Raw genomic sequence first — 21,033 nt, forward strand, 5'->3', positions numbered from 1 at the left:
TTTCAGTGACAGCCTGTCGGCCTATCACATGCATTTAATAAATTATTGGAAAGTTTTTTTTAATGATATTATTACCTTTGCAATCGGCAATCATTTCGTTTACAAAGCATATTGTTGTCTCATGCACCGCAATGCAAGGATAAGGTCCAATAAAATATGCAAGCTGCCCCGGGTATCTTCTCTTTAATGAATCAACTTGAATGGTACATAAAATACAATTTACACTTTGAAAATGCACAAATATATGCATTAGGAAATGAGCTACAAAATATAAAGACTTTGAGCTGCTGTAGACCCACTTCCTCCTTTGTTCATTGTGTTTTCTTTATAAAACCGCCTCCATAGTCACTGAAGTCAATCTCATCTCTTTATGCCCAGCACTATTCAATTACATTATTACATATACCATATTACCATTTCTTTATACACCTAATTGGTAAGGGTTTTAGGTTAATTTTATTTTATTGGCCTTTAAGTTTGAGTTATTCACAGCCTTTTTAAGCTGCTTAATCTAATCGTCTACATCTGTTTTTTGTGATCCTTTCAGACAAATCTTAAATTTTGGGGACAACTTGTTCACTCCTTTGTGATTATGTATATTCTCAAAAGAACAAAAAAATTTGCCCCATACTAAATCCTGGCATGATAAAGCAAGGACTTGATGTCACACAAGGAGTAAGAAAATTTAATATTACTATGATTCTTTTCTCATGAACAAAGTTTACAAGGATGTTAAGACACTTGTACATTCTTATTGTGCAGATATCCAAATACAAATATTACTCTATGATAGACAGATGCATAAAATGTGATTGACTATACCCTATGGAGGGATGATTTATGCTTTTGAGTTCAAAAAAAATCAAAAAGTAAGATTATAGAATGTAAAACATCAATGTTGAATATATTCGCATGATACAATTATCAGCAAAAACACATTCTCTTAGAAAAAAAAATTCTAAATAGAGAGCTCATATGAGTGACCAATATTGGCAATGTTATCAACTGAGAACACAACAACACAGTTTATTTCTTTCTCTTGGCATAAAAATCCTACTAAGTTATAAACAACATGCAGGTCTAGAAAATCATACATGTACTCAAATAATCAGATTAAAAACATCAGGATATTCAGTTGTTTTCTCTTAATTTTATTTATATTTTTTGAAATTTCTTATTGAACTCTAGACTTGAAGAAAAGAAAGGGAGTCACACCCAAACTATAGACAGGTCAACAAGAAAAACTTACAAAGACTTATGCAATCAGGACCTACAAATATTGATCTAAACAATTTTCTTTTTGAAGAATAGAAATCAATTCTCAGAATCTTTTGCTGGGAATAGTCTTTCAAAACAACCAATCACCAAAATTTGGACAGTACCTGTATTTCCTATAGGAAAATCTATATTAATAACTCAAAATCTATGAACTGAAACACAAACATGCCGCATATAACCCCAAGAACACACTATAGAAATATACTTCAACATGAGCATACTATAAAAAGGCTAGGTTACAGACCATGCTTGCGACAACCCTGATTCATAAAACTAGGCTTAATGTTTTCCAACTGAGTAATTCCTGAAAACAGTATCACTAAAAAAAATAGAAGCTAATATCAAAATGATCAAAACTTGGCATATGGTACTAAAAACACAATTTAAATAATAAAAATATAATCCGAAAAATCTCATATGCCCATATTTCCTTATCTGAATTCCTAGATCACAAACCCTACGACTCAAATCTCCCCTTCCTTCCAATCCTTTCCTCCTAAAATCACAAAAACAAAAAAAAAAACAGAAACAAAAACAAAAACAGCAAAAAGACAATAATCTGGTTTATAACCATAAATATGATTATAGTAATAATGCTTATGGAATCAACAAAATTGTTGAATGAAAAACACTAAGCTTTACTGCAAGCAAAAAGCTAAAATCAATTAGATAAAACCCACTTTCACTTTGTCCTTTCTGTTCTTCTCTCTTTTCTCCTATATAAACATGTTTTGTTTACTCCTTTATGGGCCTTGCAGGTCTGGCCCAATACAATATCAATTTATTAAATAATAAATTACATTTATTATTGTAATAAATAGTCATAGAATTATTGAAAAATATTAATAATAACATTATGCGTATATAGCATATATAATAGGGTGACAAATTTTAAATAAGAATAATACAGATATCATTATTTCTGAATCAGGGCAACGAAAAAGATTACGTATAAGAGTTGTAACAGTAATACACATAACTTCACATAAAAAGGAAAAACCGTATACTACCAACAACAATTTTACTACTATACTGTACTCCATACAACAGCTTTCATGAGCTTAAAATTCTGGATTTATAAAATAAGATCATAATCCCACAAATAGATTTAGTTATAACTGAAATTACAATTCAGTTAAAGATATACAATGGACCATACTTCATACAGCCTTGCTTTTTGAAGATGAAACCTCTCATGTAAAAACTAAATTGGGGCTTTTATGATCATTGTTTATCCCTAAACTAAAGCAACAAAAAAAATATGAAGGCGTTATTTTTCTATGGCTCCAAGTCCTAATGTCAAGATTTGAACTTGTTCTTTGCACCAAAGAATAATAATGTGCTTCAAGCTCTTTGAAATTGCACTTATCCCCTCTCCAATTCTTATCAAAATATGTGTTCTTGTTCTAAACGGTTTCTAAGAGATGCAAATCTGGAGAAGATTGCCTTCTGTTTAACTCAGACCAACTTAAGTAGAGAATCAGCTACTATTATTGGACTAACAAGAATGACAGATAAAATACAATTAACACTTCAAAAAAATGAGCTACAATATATAAGATTTTGAACCTTTTACTTCAAAATGCTCCTGCCAAAGCTTCTCAAGTTCTCCATGATAGTCAAAATTTTATCAGAAATGGAAGAGTAAAGATATCTGCGTGCAGCTTCGTCCATTCCATGAGAGTCACTGCCAGGCCATCCCATGCTACAAAGATGTGGATCATGAGACTTGGAAATTGCCAACTGCCTCATTTTGGGAAGGTCAAATTTTATTGGCTCCCCAACAACTATGTTAATGCGCTTATTACACAATGGAAATGGAGCCCTTCGACCAAACATAAAGTTTTCAGGCATCACCTGTGAAATCATGAAGTGTAAAATAAACCAAATCAAGGAATAATGACACATGCACCAAAGTGATATTTTAGAGCTTTTGATACTACATGCCTCTAGATAAATTATTCATAAGCAATTATACAAATTCACTCCTTGATTGAGAGAACTTAATAATTATTTTTTAACCATCAAAATGGACAGAGTTTAAGGAAAAAGCATTACCTCTTGAAAACCATGATGAACAATTGGCACAACTATTGGAGTAACTGGTGCACGATCAATAAGACTAGCAGTTCCCCATTTCAACCGCCGAATTGGTGCATCTTCTTGTGACACTTTTCCTTCAGGAAAAGTATGTAACTGCCCATAAGGGATATGAAATTAAAAATAACCTCAGAGCAGCTACAAACTTGTCATTCTCAAACAAAAAAGGATTAAAGAAAAAAGATTATCACAAGTGTAAAATCTACAACAAATCAAAACAACTTAAACATTGTGAGGAACCCATAATATTAAACAAACATGAACCTTTTATATCAATATACACCAACACACTATAAAAAAAGTCAGCTCCATGTAAATCTGGAAGTTTGGTTGGCCGATCTCTCACTTAAAGATAAATAGCCACAAGATGAAAAATTACTAAAAGTAGACATTATATCTGTCCAACCAATGCTCAATGAGAAACAGAGATTATTTCTCAGCCTGAAAGTGAAAAAATAACTGGGAAAACGGATGATATAGAAAGAGTAAAAAATGTATTGATTATTGAATAATATATCATGTACCATAATATCACATTATTCCCTACTCTAATATCAGTTCCACTAAGCTAAGGTTCTTCTTGATCTCACTCACATTGGATAGAATGGCATTCCGCATGTAACCTTCTGCATAAAGCATCCAATAAGGACGAAAAGTGATAAAAGCAACGGGAAATATATGAATTAGTCGGGCAAGCTATTTATTTAGATTATCAACCAAAATAAACCCAACAACCTATGAAAAAAAATCACAAAACGCTCCTTTTCTGTTATAATTTTTTAAGTATAAATTAGAAGAAACCCGTAAGAAATAGAGCCCAGTCAATCATTGGAGTACAAATTGTGCAATCATAAGTGCATACCCATTCTCCATCACTTAAACGCTTAATTGCTTCATTCATATGTTCTTGATAAATTCCCCCACCCCTTGTGATGGGTATGCATTTACCTGCAACACTACAATTTTCAGTGACAAAATGTGCCAGGAAAAGCATCCAACATGTTCAAATTCAATACAAACTTCAGATACTAATATCAGAAAACGGGACATGCCTAATCGGAAGACATATGAAAAAAGAGGATTTTTGAAGCAAATATCTTCAGCAGCAAGAACCCATCGAGCCAACTTAGCATCCAGGGTGGGAAAACCCTTGAATCCCCACATGACCGGATCATCTAAGCTGCCGAATCATTCATGAAAATAATAATAAGAAAATGGAAAAATGGTTTGTTAATTAAAAAAAAAGAAAACAAAAACAAAGGAAGAGACCGACGTGGACATGTGATTACTAACAGTGAGGAGAGGTACCCCACAAGGCCTAGAGTGAACAAGACGAATTAGTGTATCAGCATTGTGAACATAAGTGGTGTTGAGAAAATTGGCCACCGTCTTTGCAAATGCTCCAACAGCCATGAACACTAACTTTCTTGGTAATCCTCCCATGTGTTTCGCTTGTGCCGCCCATTCCATTTTTGTTCTCATCCCTACCCTAAAATCTCTAAAACTTAATCTTATCTCTCACTAATTTGTACCGAGTCATCCATAAAAATAATACAAAAAATAAACAAGTATCCGGAAGCGTAATAGCAGAATAAGATCACATACCAGTCCAGCAACTTTGGTTTGAAGACGATGATTATTTTTAATGTTCAAGTACTTGGCTGGGGTCTCATTCACATTGAATCTGAAGACCTCCCCTCCTTCTTAACCTTGCCCCCCAAACCAGAAAGAGCCGCAAGGCATAAATGTAATTGCCTTGTCTTCTTCCTCCTTTTATGGGTTTTCGGCCCATATTCAAAATTATATATTAATGTGGGCCTTCGAGGGTGCAATGTAAAACCCATATAGAAAAATTTGTAACTAGAATAAAGAAAGAATGTTTAGATTTAATTATATAGAATTGCTTATATTATAATCACAATTAGTGATTAAATATGTTAAGATTTATTATTTCTATGATTTCCAGTAACTCCATATGCAACTTTATTGATTCATGATCATTTTGTTGAAGAAAAATATAATTTAATTAGTTAGCATACAAGCATGTAAATCATCACACAGCAAGGAAATAATCTTATTTCACTGAATTATTCATGACTAAATCAATATTCTTAAATAACATAGTACGTGCTCCAAATTTTATTTTGTTTTCTTTGTAATTTGAAGTCAAAGCATTCCTACCTAATCCTCCAATTGATAATGATGTATTTCTCTTCTCAGGAATAGGTATGATCCGAATTGTGAAATAGAGATTAGAAAGTACTCGCCACCCAAATAAATACCGAATGAAGCAAAAAACTTACCACCAGCTTAAGAATTCACCACTCAATGGAATCCCTCCCAACCAAAGAGATGATGCCAACTCAACAATCAAATAAATCTACCTAAGTGAAAAAGAAACTAAGTTCTAAATTTCCTGCTCAATGATATGGCATATGCAGTCTCAATAGTAGTGTGCATGAATCTCATTCTCCCTTTCCATGTTCTTGTCATTATTGTTTTTTCTCCTATAGCAAACAAAATAGTGAATTTTAAACACAATGCTAGTATTATTTTTCTCCACCCATCAGCGTTCTCACTTCTGGTCAGCTTATCTCTCCCTTGCCTTTCATAGTCGTTTTCATCTTCGATAAAAACAATAAGTCAGACAAAGACGATTTCATCTTTGTTTAAGATGAAGACAACAAGGAGACTGCCAAGAGACTAGGAGGGAGAGAGAAGTCAGGAGGGAAAGAAAAAGTCAACAGTCAAAGAAGAGATTATTGTTAGAGAGAGGAGATCGAAACGCTAGGGGCAAATTATGACTTTTCAAACCTGGGGTGGAGCTTAGATTTTTGCTAAATGATGATGTTAGATTTTTAGATTTTAGATTTTTAAATTTAAAGAGGGGAATGAGATTTGAAATTTGGTTGATTGAAATTTGAGTTGAATCAAAGCTAAAAGATTCAACTTATTTTTTAAACTAAATCAAACTCGAGTTAAGAGATGTTCAATTTGATTTTGGTTTAAATTCATAATTCAAATTGGTAGTTCAAATTCATGTTTTAATTTTGTTTGGATTCATGGTTCGAATCAATTTGAATTCATAGTTTAAATTGATTATTTGAATTCATGGCTCTGTTTGATTCAAATTCACGACTCAAATCAATAACTTTATATATTATTGAGGGGAAACAATGTTGTTTTGACAATAAGCTACAAATTTGAGCTAAAAATTCTAATTATCAATTCGAATTATGAATTTGAGTGGAACTAAATTACAAATTTGAACTATTGATTTAAACAATAAATTCAAATCGAATTAAATTATTTTTTATTGAAACCGCACTTGACTCACCCTTAATTTGGCTTGACAAACTTAGACTAAATCATTTTATATTTAATTTGAACTTGAGTCAAAAAATATTCATGCTTAACCTAATTTATAGCCACCCTGTCTCAAAATATTCTTAAAAGTACATGATGCATATTTCTTAATGATGTCACATATATCATGGTTGTCTTCATGGAACCCTACCACCAAAACCATGACAAAGGTCGTATATCACCATGTCAAATGCACCTGATTATATATATATAGACACAACAATAGAGCATATCAGGTTAGTTATAGCACAACCCACCATGTTTATGGGTTGTGTCAAGCCCAAGATCCACATAGTTATAGGCTATCATATTAGGTTAGCCTGCGAGTTTTTGTCAGGTTAATTTGTTAATTATATATATTTTTTAATTTTTTTCATTAATTATTTTTTAATTCTTCTTCAATTATTTTGTCACATCTTTTGTATTTCCCATATGAAATTTTTTAGTTTTCACGATAAAAATAATAACAAATAATTAATAAATTTTAACTTTTTGTCGTATCTTTTAATTTTCTCATAAAATTAATAACAAATTTTTTATTTTTTTAAATTTTTTATAACATTAATGAATACTTTTAAATTTCCTCAAGTAAATTATTTGGATATCTTATATAATAATAAATTTTTTAAAATAATTAATAAGTTTTTTTTAAATTATACATAGCATCGTGTAAAGTCAAACTAACCTATGGACCGAACTTCATAGCCTACATGGCTAGTGGGCTAACCCATAGACTGCTACAATATATGTCGAGTTCCCACTGGCCATAACAAAAAAAGGAGCTCGGTTGGGGCCGCGGGCAAACCCAACCCTTTTTAATAAGCAAGATAAGATTCAATTGAATGAACAGAACCTATATAGAGGAAAAGAAAGAAGAAGAGAAAAGTTAAAAGTGAAAGTTAGTTTAGCTAATTGATTTTAAATTTTTGCCCGCAGTAAAGCTTAGTGTTTTTCATTCAACAATTTTGTTGATTCCATAAGCATTATTACTACGATTAAATTTTTAGTTATAAACCACATCAATGTCTTTCTGTTGTTTTTTTTTTTTCCTTCAATTTCAAAAGGCAAGGATAGGAAAAAAGTGGAGATTTTGAACCATACAGAGTTTCACATCTAGGAATTCATGTAAAGAACTATGGGCATTTGAGAATTTTTGGATATTATTTTTTATCGTTTAAATTGTGTCTTCAGTACCATATGTCAAATGGAGATCATTTTGATATAAACTTCTACTTTTTATTTTTTGGTGATACTTTGTTCAGGAATTATTTTGTTAGAAAACATTGGGGCTAGTTTTATGAATCAGGGTTGTTGTAAGCATGCTACTAATATATAGTTGTAACCTGGCTTTTTTTATCTTACGCTCATGTTTAAAGTACATTTTTTTATTGTGTTCCCGGGGTTTCATGCAGTTTGTTTGTGTTTTTGTTCATGCATTTTGTGCTATTACTTGTGTTATGGATTTTTATATAGGAAATACAGGCATAGCCCTAATTTTGGTGGTTGGTTTTGGAAGACTATTCCCAGTAAAAGATTCTGGGAATTGATTTCTATTCTTCAAAAAGAAAAATGTTTAGATCAATATTTTTAGGTCCTGATTCCATAAGCCTTTGTAAATTTCACATGTTCACCTTTGTATAGTTTCGGTATGACACTACCCCTACTACCCCTTTCTTTTCTTTATCTCTGGAGTTCAATAGAAATTTCAAAAAATATAAATCAAATTCAGAGAAATTAACTGAATATCCTGATGTTTTTTATCTGATTATTTGACTACATGTATAATTTTCTAGACCTGCATCTTGTATTTAATTTAGGAATATTTTTATGCCAAGAGAAAGAAATAGACTGTTTTGTTCTCAGTTGATAACATTGTCAATTTTGGTCATTCATGTGAGCTCTCTATTTAGACTTTATATATTTTTTAATTACTTCAGTAAAATGTGTTTTTGCAGATAATTGTAGCATGTGCATATATTCAACGTTGATGTTTTACATTCTAAATCTCACTCTTAGATTGTTTGAACTCTAAAACATAATTTATCCCTCAACAAAGTTTAGTCAAGCACATTATATGCATCTGTCTGTGATAGTGTAATTTTTGCGTGTGAATAGCTGCACCATAAGAAAGTGCAAGTGTCTTAACATCTTTCTAAACTTTGTTCATGGGAAAAAAATCATAGTAATATTAAATTTTCCTATCCCTTTTTAATTTGTGTGACATCAAGTCCTCGCTTTGTCATGTCAGAATTGGTACGGGGCATTTTTTTTACTTCTGAGAATAAACATAATAACAAAAGATTGAACAAGTTATCCAAAAATGTTCTATCTAAAAGGATCGCAAATAGATCACCATATAGATTAAACAACTCAAAAGAGCTGTGAATAACTCAAACTTCAATTCCAATGAAATGAAGTTAACTAAAACCCCTTCCCCGTTTAGGTGAATAAAGAAATGGTATATGTAATTGAATATTGGTATGCATGAATATCATACTCCCATTCTCTCTTTCTTTCCCTCTTAAAGACGCACTATTGTTTTTCTCCTATGGCAAACCAAATACTGAATTTTAAACTCAAGCTAGTATCAGTGTTGGTTGGTTCTATATAAGTTTTGGCTTATTATTTTTTCTAGGCTTTGGTGAAATCAAATTAACTTCAGTGAATATTGAGGTGGCTTTTTAGAGTGAAAACAATGAATAAAGGAGGAGGAAGTGGGCCTACAGCAGCTGCGGCAGCTACAGCAGCTCAGAAGCAGAAGACTTTGATGCAAAGAGTTGAAACTGATATTGCCAATATTGTTGACAATTTTAGCCAACTTGTCAATGCTGCCAGGGTATACTATTGCTTAGAAAATTTTTTTTGTCCCTTTCTTGCATTATGGCTCACTTAAATTTTAATAAATACACTGCTGCAGTTAAAAATGTGATAGCCTAATTCTCGAGATATTCTTGAATGTATGTATGGTGACATGATAAAGAAGTACACAAAAATTTGTCGAACTGTTGTCAATGAGACCATGTTTAAGTTAATTGAATATGGTCTAGAATCCTTTGGTGAAGTAGGGATGGATAAATTTATCTTTTTACTCTGATTTTGCTCATGTATCCAGGGCTAAAGCTTTATATGCAAACGAAAAGTTGATTTTTCTTTATGAGAAAAAAATTTAGCTTCTCTTAGAGGATTTTCTGCATGTGGTTAGAAATCAGTTCTGGCATGGGTAGGAAATATCCATAAAATTCATTTTTTTCATTTGGTTGAACCTTTTATTTGCAGGTGAATGACCCACCTGTTAGAAATTTGCAAGAGGCTTTCATGATGGAGATGCGTGCATCTAGGATGGTATGTGAAATTCTTCAAAAGGAAAAAATAGTTTTGTTATGGTCTTCATTTCCTAGAAGTGACATTTATTTACTAGATAATTATGATCACTCATTTTTTGAAAGTTTAACTGTTTTCAGTTTCTCATTCCTCCTAATCACTTAATGAAGAACAGGTTCAAGCTGTTGATTCTTTACTTAAGTTGGTCTCTGAGTTAAAGCAAACTGCAATATTCTCAGAATTTGCCTCTCTTAATGACCATGTAGAACAGAGAACAAATGAGTTTAATCAACATGCAGAGAAAACAGATCGAATTATGGCTAGAACTGGAGAAGAGGCAGCGGCTAGTCTTAAAGAGCTCGAAGCACATTATTATTCTTCTGCCCAGAGAAGCTAAATTTAGGCATTATGAGTTAGTGACATGGGAAATGTAGGAGCGTATATTGCTTTAGCTTTATGATTTATTTGTGGAAATAGAAGCTGGTTTTCTAATTAAATTGTGTCAACAATTGAGATTTGGTTCTATTGCTTTTACTAAATTGTGTTTTTATATTAATATTTATTAGAGTTTGTCTGTTTGAATAATCTTTTATTATCAAAAATAAAATATTATCACAAAAATAGATTATCTTAAAAATTATTAGTTATAAATTATTATCGTATTTGATACAATTTGGTAAATATAAATAATTATTGTTTTTTATTAAAGTTTAGATAAATAATTTTGTAAATAGAAACCCATCATTATTGACTTCTCAGAAATAGAAGGTTAGAATTAGGCGAAAATGAGCATAGACGACCTGATGTTGCTTGGCTTGAGTTCAAATTGATGAGATAGACATTGGGTTTTGAGTTCGAACTCAAACCCGATGAGTTCAAGTGTTATTGGTTTGAGTTTGAGGGTAAAAGTGAGGATTTGAGTTCAATATAGTTTAATCAAATCAATTTCATAACTTTATTAATTATTTCTCATATTCAAAGTAAAAAAAGGGAGAGATTAAGAGTGCATATACAAGATATTAATTTTATTGATACCATAGATACAAATCAAAGAACTAAGTTTACCAAATTGAGGAGTAACAAATTCAAACTCAGCTTGGTACAAACAGAATTATGTGTAACTCATGACTAGTTTGGCTCCTTTGCAGTCCTAGAACTTATAATTGTTTTATGTGTTTATTATATAATTATCAATATTTTATGATATATAATATGTATCTTATAAAATGATACAATATAAATGAAAAACGATATATATTATGAGATATACAATAATTAATATAATATAGTAAACATATTTTACGGTATAAATAGATACACTTTTTTAGATAAAATAATAATGTAATAATAATATATATATAAAATTTTAAATTTTTAAAAATATTTATGATATTTTTTAATTTTTTAAAATGATGATGTGTTCATTATATTTTGTAATTATTTTATTTTTAAAAAAATTATATTATAGAATACCCAATATACCATACACAAAATTAAAAAAACTATATTATATATTTATATTAACAAACAAAACAATGGTTAGTGGGAGATTCTGACTGCTACGTGGTACGAGAACAGCAGCTATGTTATCCTTTTAGAATCAGAGCGCAAGAAGAAACTATGGAGTGTAAATTACAGTTGCTGCAATGGCAACAGCATTGGTGTTGCTCATTTCCATTGATATCTGCTTCTCAAAGCAAAAAGTTACTCACGCCGAAGCAGCGCTATTTGTCATTCTTTACCAAATCAGCAAAAATAGGTGGTGGTGGGCTGAGGCTCAGGCCGAGGCCAGTCACTGCCCTGCCTAAAAAGACTGAACAGAGACAGCAGCCGATAATAGACATAGATGGGTTTGGCCTTGGGAACTCGGGAATAATAATATCTTCTTGCTTGGTAGGTCTCTTCACTGGCATAGTTGTGGTCATATTCAATAACAGTGTACATGAAATTCGAGACATTTTCTGGGATGGTATTCCGCACCGGGGTGCTTCCTGGTTGAGAGAGGAGCCCATTGAATCCATTTGGAGTCGTGTCGTTTTAGTGCCTGCTGGTGGTGGTTTATTTGTAAGCCTTATTAAGGCTCTTCAAGCTACTCTGGAAGAAGAAAACATTTCAAATATGAATTTTTATGATTACTTGAAGGCAGCTTTGCAGCCTCTTTTGAAGGCAACAGCTGCTTGTTTCACTCTTGGCACTGGCAATTCCCTGGGGCCTGAAGGTCCAAGTGTGGAAATTGGAAAATCCATTGCCAAGGGAATTGGGAATTTATTTTATTTAAGTCCTCAAAAAAGCCTGCCTCTCGTGGCTGCAGGTGCAGCTGCTGGAATTTCTTCGGGTTGGTATACTGGTTTATCATTTAGACTCAATACAATTATTCCTTTTCCATTTTCTTGTATTATGTTTTTTTTTCTTATGATTATAATGAATTAGGTTCCTCTTTTGTTCCAAGTTCTCTAAATTTATTATAAATTAACGGAATGCTGGTTTTTTTTCAGGTAAAGGCTCGTTTAGACTCCATATCGCCACTCCCTTGTTCCATTTTCTAGTATTAAACTTGAAGTCATTTTTATGCTTTGTTCACAGGGTTCAATGCGGCTGTTGCTGGTTGCTTTTTCGCTGTAGAGTCAGTCTTGTGGCCGTCGCCGGCAACAGATACAGAATCCTCCACATCATTGCCAAATACAACTTCCATGGTCATTCTTAGCGCTGTTATAGCTTCTGTGGTGTCTGAAGTTGGTCTTGGTTCTGAACCTGCCTTTAAGGTCCCAGACTACGATTTCCGCTCCCCTGGCGGTAAATATAAATATCTCATCTTTTACACTAATAGATGCATAATCTGCACATTCAAAGGCCACTACACAACTTTGTTTGGTATTAATTGATCATAGTTTCATCTCAAATTGACGTAAATAATGCTTAAATTACATTATTGAATCTTGTGAGCCAAAAACTGGCATAATTATGTTTCCTTTCCCTTATAATTGTTCTTAGTAAATGAACGAGGTCAATCTTTTGCACATCAAATGCGTTAGCACTAAAATGCCTTATCATAACATATTCTTGTAAGCAACTTGAAACTAATGAGTGTCTTGTTTTATCCATTTTGATCATGTAGTATGGTACTAGATGTGTTTTCAATAAATATTTAATTTAAATTCAACTTTATGGTAATAACACGTCAATGCCATTCTTTACTTCATCAAAAAAAATGTAACACATTTGCGGCTAGATTAAGAGTCTAATACTGCTGCTTTTATCTCTTCTACCTCTACTCAAACCATTTTTAACACTGCCACCACCTCCTCTGCTGCTACAACCTTTCTTGTTATTCTTTTCACCATCATTGATTCCGCCAAAACTGTGGACACTTTTTGAAAACTATCATCACTACTGTCATCAAGAACGTTGGTTCTGCCATTGCTGTTCATTGTCATTGTAACTGTAACTGTAACCATAACCATAACAATATTATTATCCATGCTCAGACATTAATTAGTTGTAGTTTTTTAATTTGATGGCATATATGAAACACTATCTTCAAGGTCAACTTTGTGATGCGGACTTAGTTAAGTCACTGTTCAAGTATGAACTTCTCCAAACAAAGGCTTAATACTTCTGGAAGTAAATATTAAAGCCTTTGGTTTAAATATGATGGTTTTAACTGTGAAAACTCTTTATCTCTTTTTCAGAACTCCCACTGTATCTATTGCTTGGTATCCTTTGCGGTTTGATTTCTTGGACCTTGTCGAGATGCACAACATATATGCTGGTAATTTTCAATGATCTGCATAAAGTCTTAGGGACACCAAAGGCTGTGTTCCCTATAATGGGTGGTGTGACTGTTGGTCTGATAGCCCTGGTGTATCCTGAAATCCTTTACTGGGGTTTTGAGAATGTTGACATTTTACTAGAATCTCGACCATTTGTGAATGGTCTCTCGATCAATCTATTGCTACAGCTGGTAGTAGTCAAGATAGTTGCTTCCTCTCTGTGTCGGGCTTCTGGATTGGTTGGGGGTTACTATGCCCCATCCCTCTTTGTTGGTGCTGCAACAGGAATGGCATATGGGAAATTCATTAATATTGCAATTGCCCAATCCAATCCAGCAATTGATCTTTCCATCCTGGAAGTGGCATCGCCACAGGCTTATGGCTTGGTACTGTGCTATGGCATTTTTTATTCAAACTGGATAGTTTTTTAACTTTTAGTTTTTGAGATCTGACATACATCAATCATTTGAACGATTTATTTTTTTATTTTAACATTTTGACAGATATGTCTTACTATGCTCTTTTCTAGCAAAAATAAAAAGGATAAAAGGATTCAATGATTACCTTAGGTTGGAAAACAATAACATGATAATACAAGAAGACCAAGAAATGGGGGATAATATAGGATACATTGTCTGTTGCAAAATCTTATCTGTGATTCTATTGCTAACATAAATACATAGACACCAGGTTTAATATTCCTGCATGAACAGTTGTACTAATTAGAGTTTCTTGTAAAGATATTTCTCTAATATGGGCAGATTGCATTTTACCAAATTTTCCTACCCGAGTTCTTTATTTTGCTGCCAAACTGTGAAGATTATTGCTGATTTTTTTATTACCATATTCAGAAAGATAGATTGGTAGGCCAAAATAAAAGATTTATAGAAATTACTACTTATTTCCAGTTTGGGAAAGGTTCCAACTTTATTCTGAAAAATCACCTTTATTGTGGAAAATAATTTATTTTTTCTTTGTTAGAATGTATACCTCCCAAAGTTTGGTGTAAATAAAGCAATGGCTGAAAATTTCATTTAGTTGACACTGGGCTGTTATAGTGAGATTTGTTTGAGTTGTTCTGAGTATATTGTAATCTGTATGTTCAATACTCTTTTAATTTTCTGTTGATTAATAGGATTGATCTGTGTATCTGTAATTCATGATTGGGTGATTGTCTGCATTTCTTTTGTAGGTTGGAATGGCTGCTACTCTTGCAGGAGTGTGTCAGGTACCTCTTACTTCGGTATTGCTACTTTTCGAGTTGACACAGGATTATCGGATAGTTTTGCCCCTACTGGGAGCTGTTGGGCTATCTTCATGGATTACATCTGGGCTGAGGAGAAGAGATGTCAAAGAGACTAAAAAAGCTGTACAAGAGGAGGCTCATGCAAATCAACAATCTGAGATATATCCCAGTCGGGCAAGTGGGTTGTCTTCCAGTTATTCATTGGCTAAAGATGAATCTGATGCAAGCAACCTTTGTGCAGTTGAAAGCTCACTTTGCTTAGATGATTCAGATCTCGAAATTGAAGAGTTAGGGAAGAGAATTTTTGTTTCAGAAGCCATGAGAACCAGATATGTGACTGTTTTAATGACCACTTCACTGGTGGAAGTGGTGACTCTCATGCTGGCAGAGAAGCAGTCTTGTGCAATGATTGTTGATAATGATAACATTTTACTTGGTTTACTAACACTTGGAGACATTCAAGACTTCAGCAAATATGCAATAGCCAAAAATAGCATTAGCCATAAGGTAAGGCACCCTTTATTTATATGTATTTTGTATATTTCATAAATCAAAAATCTGTTTTGTTCAAGATTGGTCCTCAAAAGCTTCAGAATACACAAGTGTCTATCTGTTTTACTACAATTATTTCAAGGCAAGAATTCAAACTATCACTTAAACATGATCCGGGAACTCTCTGTACATTGTTTTAAAACTGCCACTGCTTTGAGCTTAAATAAATTAGCACCTCTGAAACCTTATTCCTACTAGTAGTAAGATTAGGAGAAGTGGGAAATATAAAAAATTTGGTTGCTTTGGAAAATTGCAAAGAAACTCAGCAAAATGGAACATTAGGGGAAAAATTGTGAATCAGGAATATTGTCAATGACAGAAGACAAGAGTCCATTTTTAAATTCACAATCGATTGGTAAATGGCAAGGTACTTTCCTCTATAATTGGAAATTATTAATTTTGCTTGACATTTATAAAGAAGATTTGTGAATCACTGGCATTTTGCATATATATAAACAATCTAATAAGGGATATCTTCTTCATTTTACACTCATGTCATGCATGTGATCTTGCTTACGTGGCTGATGCTGTTTCAGGAGCTGTTAGTATCTGAAATATGCTCTGATAGTGAAAAATGTCAAGTTTCATGGACAGCTACTCCCAGTATGGACCTTCTTTCTGTCTTAATGACTATGAATAGACACGGTATAAGTGAAGTTCCAGTTGTTTTGGAGCATACTGAGGATCAGAGAGGACACTTGGTTGGCCTTTTAGACAGAGAATGTATCAGCCTAACTTGCAGGTATCTTTTAACTGCCTTGATGCTGTGTATTTTTACTGTTCTATAGATGCACTTCTTGCATGCACCTTTTAATTGAATCAATCTTAGAATTTTATTTCCTGCTCTGAATTTGGAATTGATGTCAACCATAGATTTTATGATAATCTTCGTTTATACAATTTCAGATCGTGGTGTGTAATTTATTTTCCTGTTTCACTATAGGAAAGTTTCTAACTGATTATCTTTTCACATTTTTTCTTAATTTTTATGAGTGCAGAGCTCTAGCAACTAGAAAATCCCTGAGCTAGTATTCTAAGTTGTGGAAGATGAGTCTTCTTTTAGCACCATATATTTTATCAGTCAAAAGAAAGGGATGCATCATGTGGAGATTGAGATCATTATCCAATTTCTGGACACCTACCATCACCAGTCTAGTGCAGGTGTATGCTATGCGGGCATTGCAACCTTGGATTCCTCATCTACTTCAACAGAGGTTCCGGTGTTTTCTCATTTAGCAGAAACTATAAGCTCAGCGGGCTATGCAGCACAGGAAAGAAAAGATCTTTCCTTTTAGTAAATAGACTAACTGTTAAGCTTCCACAGACCATATCTACAGCCGAGGAACAACAGGTTGCATGACAAGCTTATAGAAGAATAGTACAATCTTCAATGCCACACATCTGCATATTCGGGTTCATTAGCCCCTAATTTACTTTTATAAATTTATTCCTCTTTTATATAGTAAAATAATGTTTTCATAAAAGACATGGCATGGACCAGTTCGAATTCAATAGTGGAAGCATATCACTGAAACATAAATTGCATCAGTGGAGGTCTGACAATCGCTCTGAGGGCATACAAGACTAAATGTACATTTTTGAAGTCTATAGTTTCTCTCATCAATTGTTAGATTAATGGATTCTCAGGTTGGCATAATAATATGAATAAAATCTGCCCAAAATGAAGTATGTCCCAATTCTTTCTTAGTTTATAATCTATTTGTTTCAATTTGGCTTTGGGTTGTAAACATGTGCCATTGCTACTTTGTTTAATACATAAAATAAAGTATAAACTTGAAAGAAAATGAATAGTCATATTGAGTAAAACATAAATATTAGAGGATCTGAGGTTTGCTGCTACCATTGGTGCTTATGCTTTATGTTTAAGAGATGAAGTTATGCAACTTTCGTTCAAATACATCTTTATTCTAAGTAACTAACTAATAGGCCCTGGCGAAATATTTGAAGTGAATGCTCAAATCAGTTATAAACTTGTTGACTACAAAAGCAAAGTATATTTGAGAGATTTCTAAAACTTGAACAGATTTTTGTGAACCTTCAAAACTAACCGACATGTTAACGAAACTCTTGTTGTAGTTCTAGTTATAATCTTGGCATCTTTGTCCCGCATCACTTCGACACCCTTTTCTGAGCTTTCTAATGGCAAACCAACTTCATGAGCCATCAATGCTTGAATTTCATTTACATTTACAACCTGGAAAAGGACATCAGAATTGAAAAAAGCAAAATGGACATGCCAAATCATTCAGAAACACAAGTTATTTAACTTATCAGATATCGTATTTTAAATTCATCCAGTGTATCAATCTCAGTCTTACCCCACCACATTCTTGTACATCATTATCTTTAATTCCATGCAAGTAATCTGCAAGACAAACAGTGTCATCAAATTTTCAGCATAGGCATTATCCTAAATCCCCATCCAACCATGAGTTATATCCTTGCCTAAGTATGCATTGTCCTTGAAGATCAATAAACTCCGAGGCATCAATAAGACCGAGAAAGGATGGTGATTATCCTTCCACTGATCAGTGTCAAACACTTCTTCATTAGAATTGTTGGTGTCAACAGTGTTCTTCAATTCGCTTGTGTCTAATCTAAATTTTGAATGGGGAGTGAAATCCATCACTACAGGTGATCCAAGAGACAGTATTGCTACCACTGGAAAATATGCGGGTCCATCCTGATGTGGCTGTATTGACAATAATGTTGATAAGGAACTCATGCCCAGCTCAAAAATCCAACATAACCGGAAAATATAATAATGCCATACTATCATAACTCACGTCAAAGTATGAATGAAATAAGATTATAAGAGATCTCAGTACAGACCATTATTCCTTGGTTTGGAAGGTATTCATTGATGAGAATGTGATTAATTGCGGATGGAAATAGCCCCAATTTTTCATGTATTCGTTGTGTGATATTCGTTAGCCAAGGAGGCACTGCAAGAGAGAGGAAGAAATTACTTCTGCTTTCACACAAGTAGTGTCCACAATAGGAACATGCCTTGGCTAACTATAACATATAATCACCTAAATGCCAACTATGAATGACTGCATGATTAATGAACAGCAATTATAACACTTTATAGAATCTTAAAATTATCAAGCCCTCACTCCCTGATAAGGAATGAATTGCATCTATTAATTTTTACAAATAGTTGTGCTGGTTGTTGGGAGAGGTTATCAGTTAAAATTTGAGGTTTATACATAGCCAAATTATGAGTTAAAGAATGAAACAAAATTGATAAATATCTAAACAAGTTTTATGTAATTCTTACGATCTTGAGGCAGAAGACCCTTTTCATGGACAACACCACCTGTTATCATCCATAAGCAAAAAGTAAATTGAGAAAAAGGAAATACAGCTTTACAAGAGATTATAGAGAACAAAAAGCCAAAAACAGAAGGAATGTAAATATAAAACATACCCCAATTCTGTAATCTCCTATTTTTCAAAGACTTCCATTTGGATACAGGAGCTCCATAAATCTAAGCACATTAAAAGGTTATATCATCGTTAAAATAAAAAACAATAATGAAAGAGGAGATGCTTACATTGTTAAGGAGGTGGGTTTCTTCAGTGCTGGAGATGAAGTCAGGAACATACATAACTGACGGTATATTACCAACTCTTAACTCATCAAAATCCATTCTTTCTACCATTCCCTGTTCAAAAATCACTACTCTACTTGATAAAATATAGAGACAACCCCACACCAGGGGGGTCTACTTTAATTTTTAAAAGATTGATTGGAGAGGCACCTCTACTTCTTTCTAATGTCTGTGACCGGGTAACTTGCACCGACACAATCGAGAAAGGAAAAGACTACGCTACGCTGAGTACCTGGAATGGACCACAAGCCCAAAGTTTCAACTGCGAGGCCCAAAGAATTTTTTAACAAGCCACAAAGTCCCCTTCCATTTGGTGCGATGGTTTATAACAAGAAAGTTCTGTTTGCGAACAAAGCCAACCCATTTGACCATCCGAAGTTTCGCGAAGCAGAAGCTCGTACTTCCAACAATGGCAGGAACTGTACTCTCTCGATTCATTATTCTTGCCCCTAAACCTCGATTCCACTTCCCTTTCTCTTTCTCTAAGCAGCGTTATTTCTGCTCTTCTTCTGATCAACCCACCACCAAGAAGACCTTCAATACTAAAGTTAACTTCTCTCTACCCTCCGACTCAGAACAAGACGAAGATGATTATGAAACTACCAAAACAATCCCCAAAACCAAACTCCCACCCCCTTACGATCCCTTCGATAAGAAGCCCGCTATCGAAGAGTCGGACGACCCCAAAAACCTTCAAGAAATATTCCATAAAATGAGAACAGAAGGTCTCACCAACAACGCCGTCAAGATGTTCGACGCTTTGTCTAAAGACGGACTCACCCACGAGGCCTTAGAGCTTTTCTCTCAGATCAAGGACAAAGGCCACATGCCTGACGTGGTAGCCCATACGGCCGTTGTTGAGGCCTACATGAATGCCGGTCAGAGCAAGGAGGGTGTCAAGGTGTTCTTGCGAATGTTGGCCTGTGGAGTGGCGCCTAATGCTTACACTTACAGTGTTCTCATCAAGGGTCTTGCTGGTGATGCTAGATTGGATGATACCCAGAAATATTTGATGGAAATGATGGCAAAAGGTATGCGCCCCAATGCTGGAATTTACACTGCAGTGTTTGAGGCTTTTGTGAGGGAAAAGAAGGTGGAGGAGGGGAAGGAGTTTTTGGAGCAGATGAAGAAGAAGGGGTTTGTGGCTGATGAGAAGGCTGTGAGGGAAGTTCTCAACAGCAAAAGAGATCCTGTTTTTAGGGGAGTTATGGACATTCTCTTTGGCAAGTAGATTGAGATGCGACACAGTTTTTGAGCTTTGGTTTGTTAGTTGCGACATGCATGTTCAAAAATGTGTAATCTTCTTTTTGAGGCATGTTATCACAAACTTGTACTCTTCTTTTGAGGCATATGTATTCCTTTTTGCCCTTCAAAGTTACCTTCTAGTTTAACATACGCAAGAAGATGCTGGAAACAACAAACAACAAAGAGATGGACTGAACAGTCACAAGAAAATCAAATGGAATTCAGATTTTATTATTAACAATATTTTGTCGATCTATTTCGATTATATAAATAGATATATATTATTATATAATTAAATATTATTTATTTTTAATTTAAAATTATTTAATTATATAATAGTATATATATAAATATATTTATTTATATATTTAAAATAAATATATATAATTTTAAATTTTTTTTAAGTATTAGACGAGTGCCATTATCCTAAGATTAACTTAATTTGAAATAATTTAGGCTAGAATAGTTAGCCATTCCAGGCAGAGATTCTTATTGGAAAGTAGTTCACCGTCCTGAA

General features: G+C 33.5%; 5 protein-coding genes across 9 annotated transcripts; 3 read left to right on the top strand and 2 right to left on the bottom strand.

The window, feature by feature from the left end:
* Nucleotides 1-1,470: 1,470 nt before the first annotated feature.
* Nucleotides 1,471-5,119, bottom strand: LOC123200106 (N-acylphosphatidylethanolamine synthase-like). 5 transcript variants are annotated; one of them, XM_044615248.1, is made up of 7 exons: nt 4,984-5,119; nt 4,652-4,867; nt 4,431-4,558; nt 4,241-4,326; nt 3,337-3,474; nt 2,848-3,135; nt 1,471-1,774 (listed from the first exon to the last, which is right to left on the bottom strand). In XM_044615248.1, exons 2-6 carry the CDS (start codon nt 4,858-4,860, stop codon nt 2,851-2,853), a joined length of 846 nt encoding a protein of 281 aa, XP_044471183.1. In that variant the 5' UTR covers nt 4,861-4,867; nt 4,984-5,119; the 3' UTR covers nt 1,471-1,774; nt 2,848-2,850. The 5 variants fall into 5 exon arrangements, with proteins under 5 accessions (XP_044471183.1, XP_044471174.1, XP_044471164.1 ...); XM_044615239.1 differs by lacking the exon at nt 1,471-1,774 and having other exon boundaries at nt 2,317-3,135; nt 4,652-4,862; XM_044615229.1 differs by lacking the exon at nt 1,471-1,774 and having other exon boundaries at nt 2,317-3,135.
* A 4,320-nt stretch (nt 5,120-9,439) lies between these two features.
* LOC123199159 (mediator of RNA polymerase II transcription subunit 22a-like) lies at nt 9,440-10,554 on the top strand. The gene is made up of 3 exons (XM_044614041.1): nt 9,440-9,580; nt 10,021-10,086; nt 10,241-10,554. The coding sequence occupies exons 1-3, from the start codon at nt 9,440-9,442 to the stop codon at nt 10,460-10,462; spliced, it is 429 nt and encodes a 142-aa protein (XP_044469976.1). The 3' UTR covers nt 10,463-10,554.
* Nucleotides 10,555-11,615: 1,061 nt separating this feature from the next.
* Nucleotides 11,616-17,330, top strand: LOC123209680 (chloride channel protein CLC-e). Its single transcript, XM_044627811.1, has 6 exons — nt 11,616-12,400; nt 12,649-12,858; nt 13,755-14,221; nt 15,028-15,588; nt 16,170-16,375; nt 16,632-17,330. The coding sequence occupies exons 1-6, from the start codon at nt 11,686-11,688 to the stop codon at nt 16,660-16,662; spliced, it is 2,190 nt and encodes a 729-aa protein (XP_044483746.1). The 5' UTR covers nt 11,616-11,685; the 3' UTR covers nt 16,663-17,330.
* A 153-nt stretch (nt 17,331-17,483) lies between these two features.
* On the bottom strand, nt 17,484-19,429 carry LOC123209682 (alpha-ketoglutarate-dependent dioxygenase alkB homolog 6). Its single transcript, XM_044627813.1, has 7 exons — nt 19,215-19,429; nt 19,088-19,148; nt 18,938-18,976; nt 18,487-18,599; nt 18,100-18,346; nt 17,973-18,019; nt 17,484-17,848 (listed from the first exon to the last, which is right to left on the bottom strand). Exons 1-7 carry the CDS (start codon nt 19,320-19,322, stop codon nt 17,663-17,665), a joined length of 801 nt encoding a protein of 266 aa, XP_044483748.1. The 5' UTR covers nt 19,323-19,429; the 3' UTR covers nt 17,484-17,662.
* A 171-nt stretch (nt 19,430-19,600) lies between these two features.
* On the top strand, nt 19,601-20,645 carry LOC123209681 (pentatricopeptide repeat-containing protein At4g38150-like). Its single transcript, XM_044627812.1, has one exon. It carries the CDS (start codon nt 19,681-19,683, stop codon nt 20,500-20,502), a length of 822 nt encoding a protein of 273 aa, XP_044483747.1. The 5' UTR covers nt 19,601-19,680; the 3' UTR covers nt 20,503-20,645.
* Nucleotides 20,646-21,033: the final 388 nt, after the last annotated feature.

This window comes from Mangifera indica, chromosome 2 (assembly GCF_011075055.1).
Source record: "Mangifera indica cultivar Alphonso chromosome 2, CATAS_Mindica_2.1, whole genome shotgun sequence".
NCBI lineage: Eukaryota > Viridiplantae > Streptophyta > Magnoliopsida > Sapindales > Anacardiaceae > Mangifera > Mangifera indica.

Coding starts and splice junctions, on each gene's coding strand:
- LOC123200106 (XM_044615248.1), bottom strand. CDS start 4,860: ATGAGAACAAAAATGGAATGGGCGGCACAAGCGAAACACATGGGAGGA. Junction 4,559..4,651: donor GTTAGTAATCACATGTCCAC/GTCGGTCTCTTC, acceptor ATGATTCGGCAG/CTTAGATGATCCGGTCATGT. Junction 3,475..4,240: donor GTTTAAGTGATGGAGAATGG/GTATGCACTTAT, acceptor CCTTATGGGCAG/TTACATACTTTTCCTGAAGG.
- LOC123199159 (XM_044614041.1), top strand. CDS start 9,440: ATGAATAAAGGAGGAGGAAGTGGGCCTACAGCAGCTGCGGCAGCTACA. Junction 9,581..10,020: donor AACTTGTCAATGCTGCCAGG/GTATACTATTGC, acceptor TTTTATTTGCAG/GTGAATGACCCACCTGTTAG. Junction 10,087..10,240: donor AGATGCGTGCATCTAGGATG/GTATGTGAAATT, acceptor AATGAAGAACAG/GTTCAAGCTGTTGATTCTTT.
- LOC123209680 (XM_044627811.1), top strand. CDS start 11,686: ATGGAGTGTAAATTACAGTTGCTGCAATGGCAACAGCATTGGTGTTGC. Junction 14,222..15,027: donor CGCCACAGGCTTATGGCTTG/GTACTGTGCTAT, acceptor TTTCTTTTGTAG/GTTGGAATGGCTGCTACTCT. Junction 16,376..16,631: donor TGTATCAGCCTAACTTGCAG/GTATCTTTTAAC, acceptor TTATGAGTGCAG/AGCTCTAGCAACTAGAAAAT.
- LOC123209682 (XM_044627813.1), bottom strand. CDS start 19,322: ATGGTAGAAAGAATGGATTTTGATGAGTTAAGAGTTGGTAATATACCG. Junction 18,020..18,099: donor CAAGGACAATGCATACTTAG/GCAAGGATATAA, acceptor TTTGTCTTGCAG/ATTACTTGCATGGAATTAAA. Junction 17,849..17,972: donor ATGTACAAGAATGTGGTGGG/GTAAGACTGAGA, acceptor GTCCTTTTCCAG/GTTGTAAATGTAAATGAAAT.
- LOC123209681 (XM_044627812.1), top strand. CDS start 19,681: ATGGCAGGAACTGTACTCTCTCGATTCATTATTCTTGCCCCTAAACCT.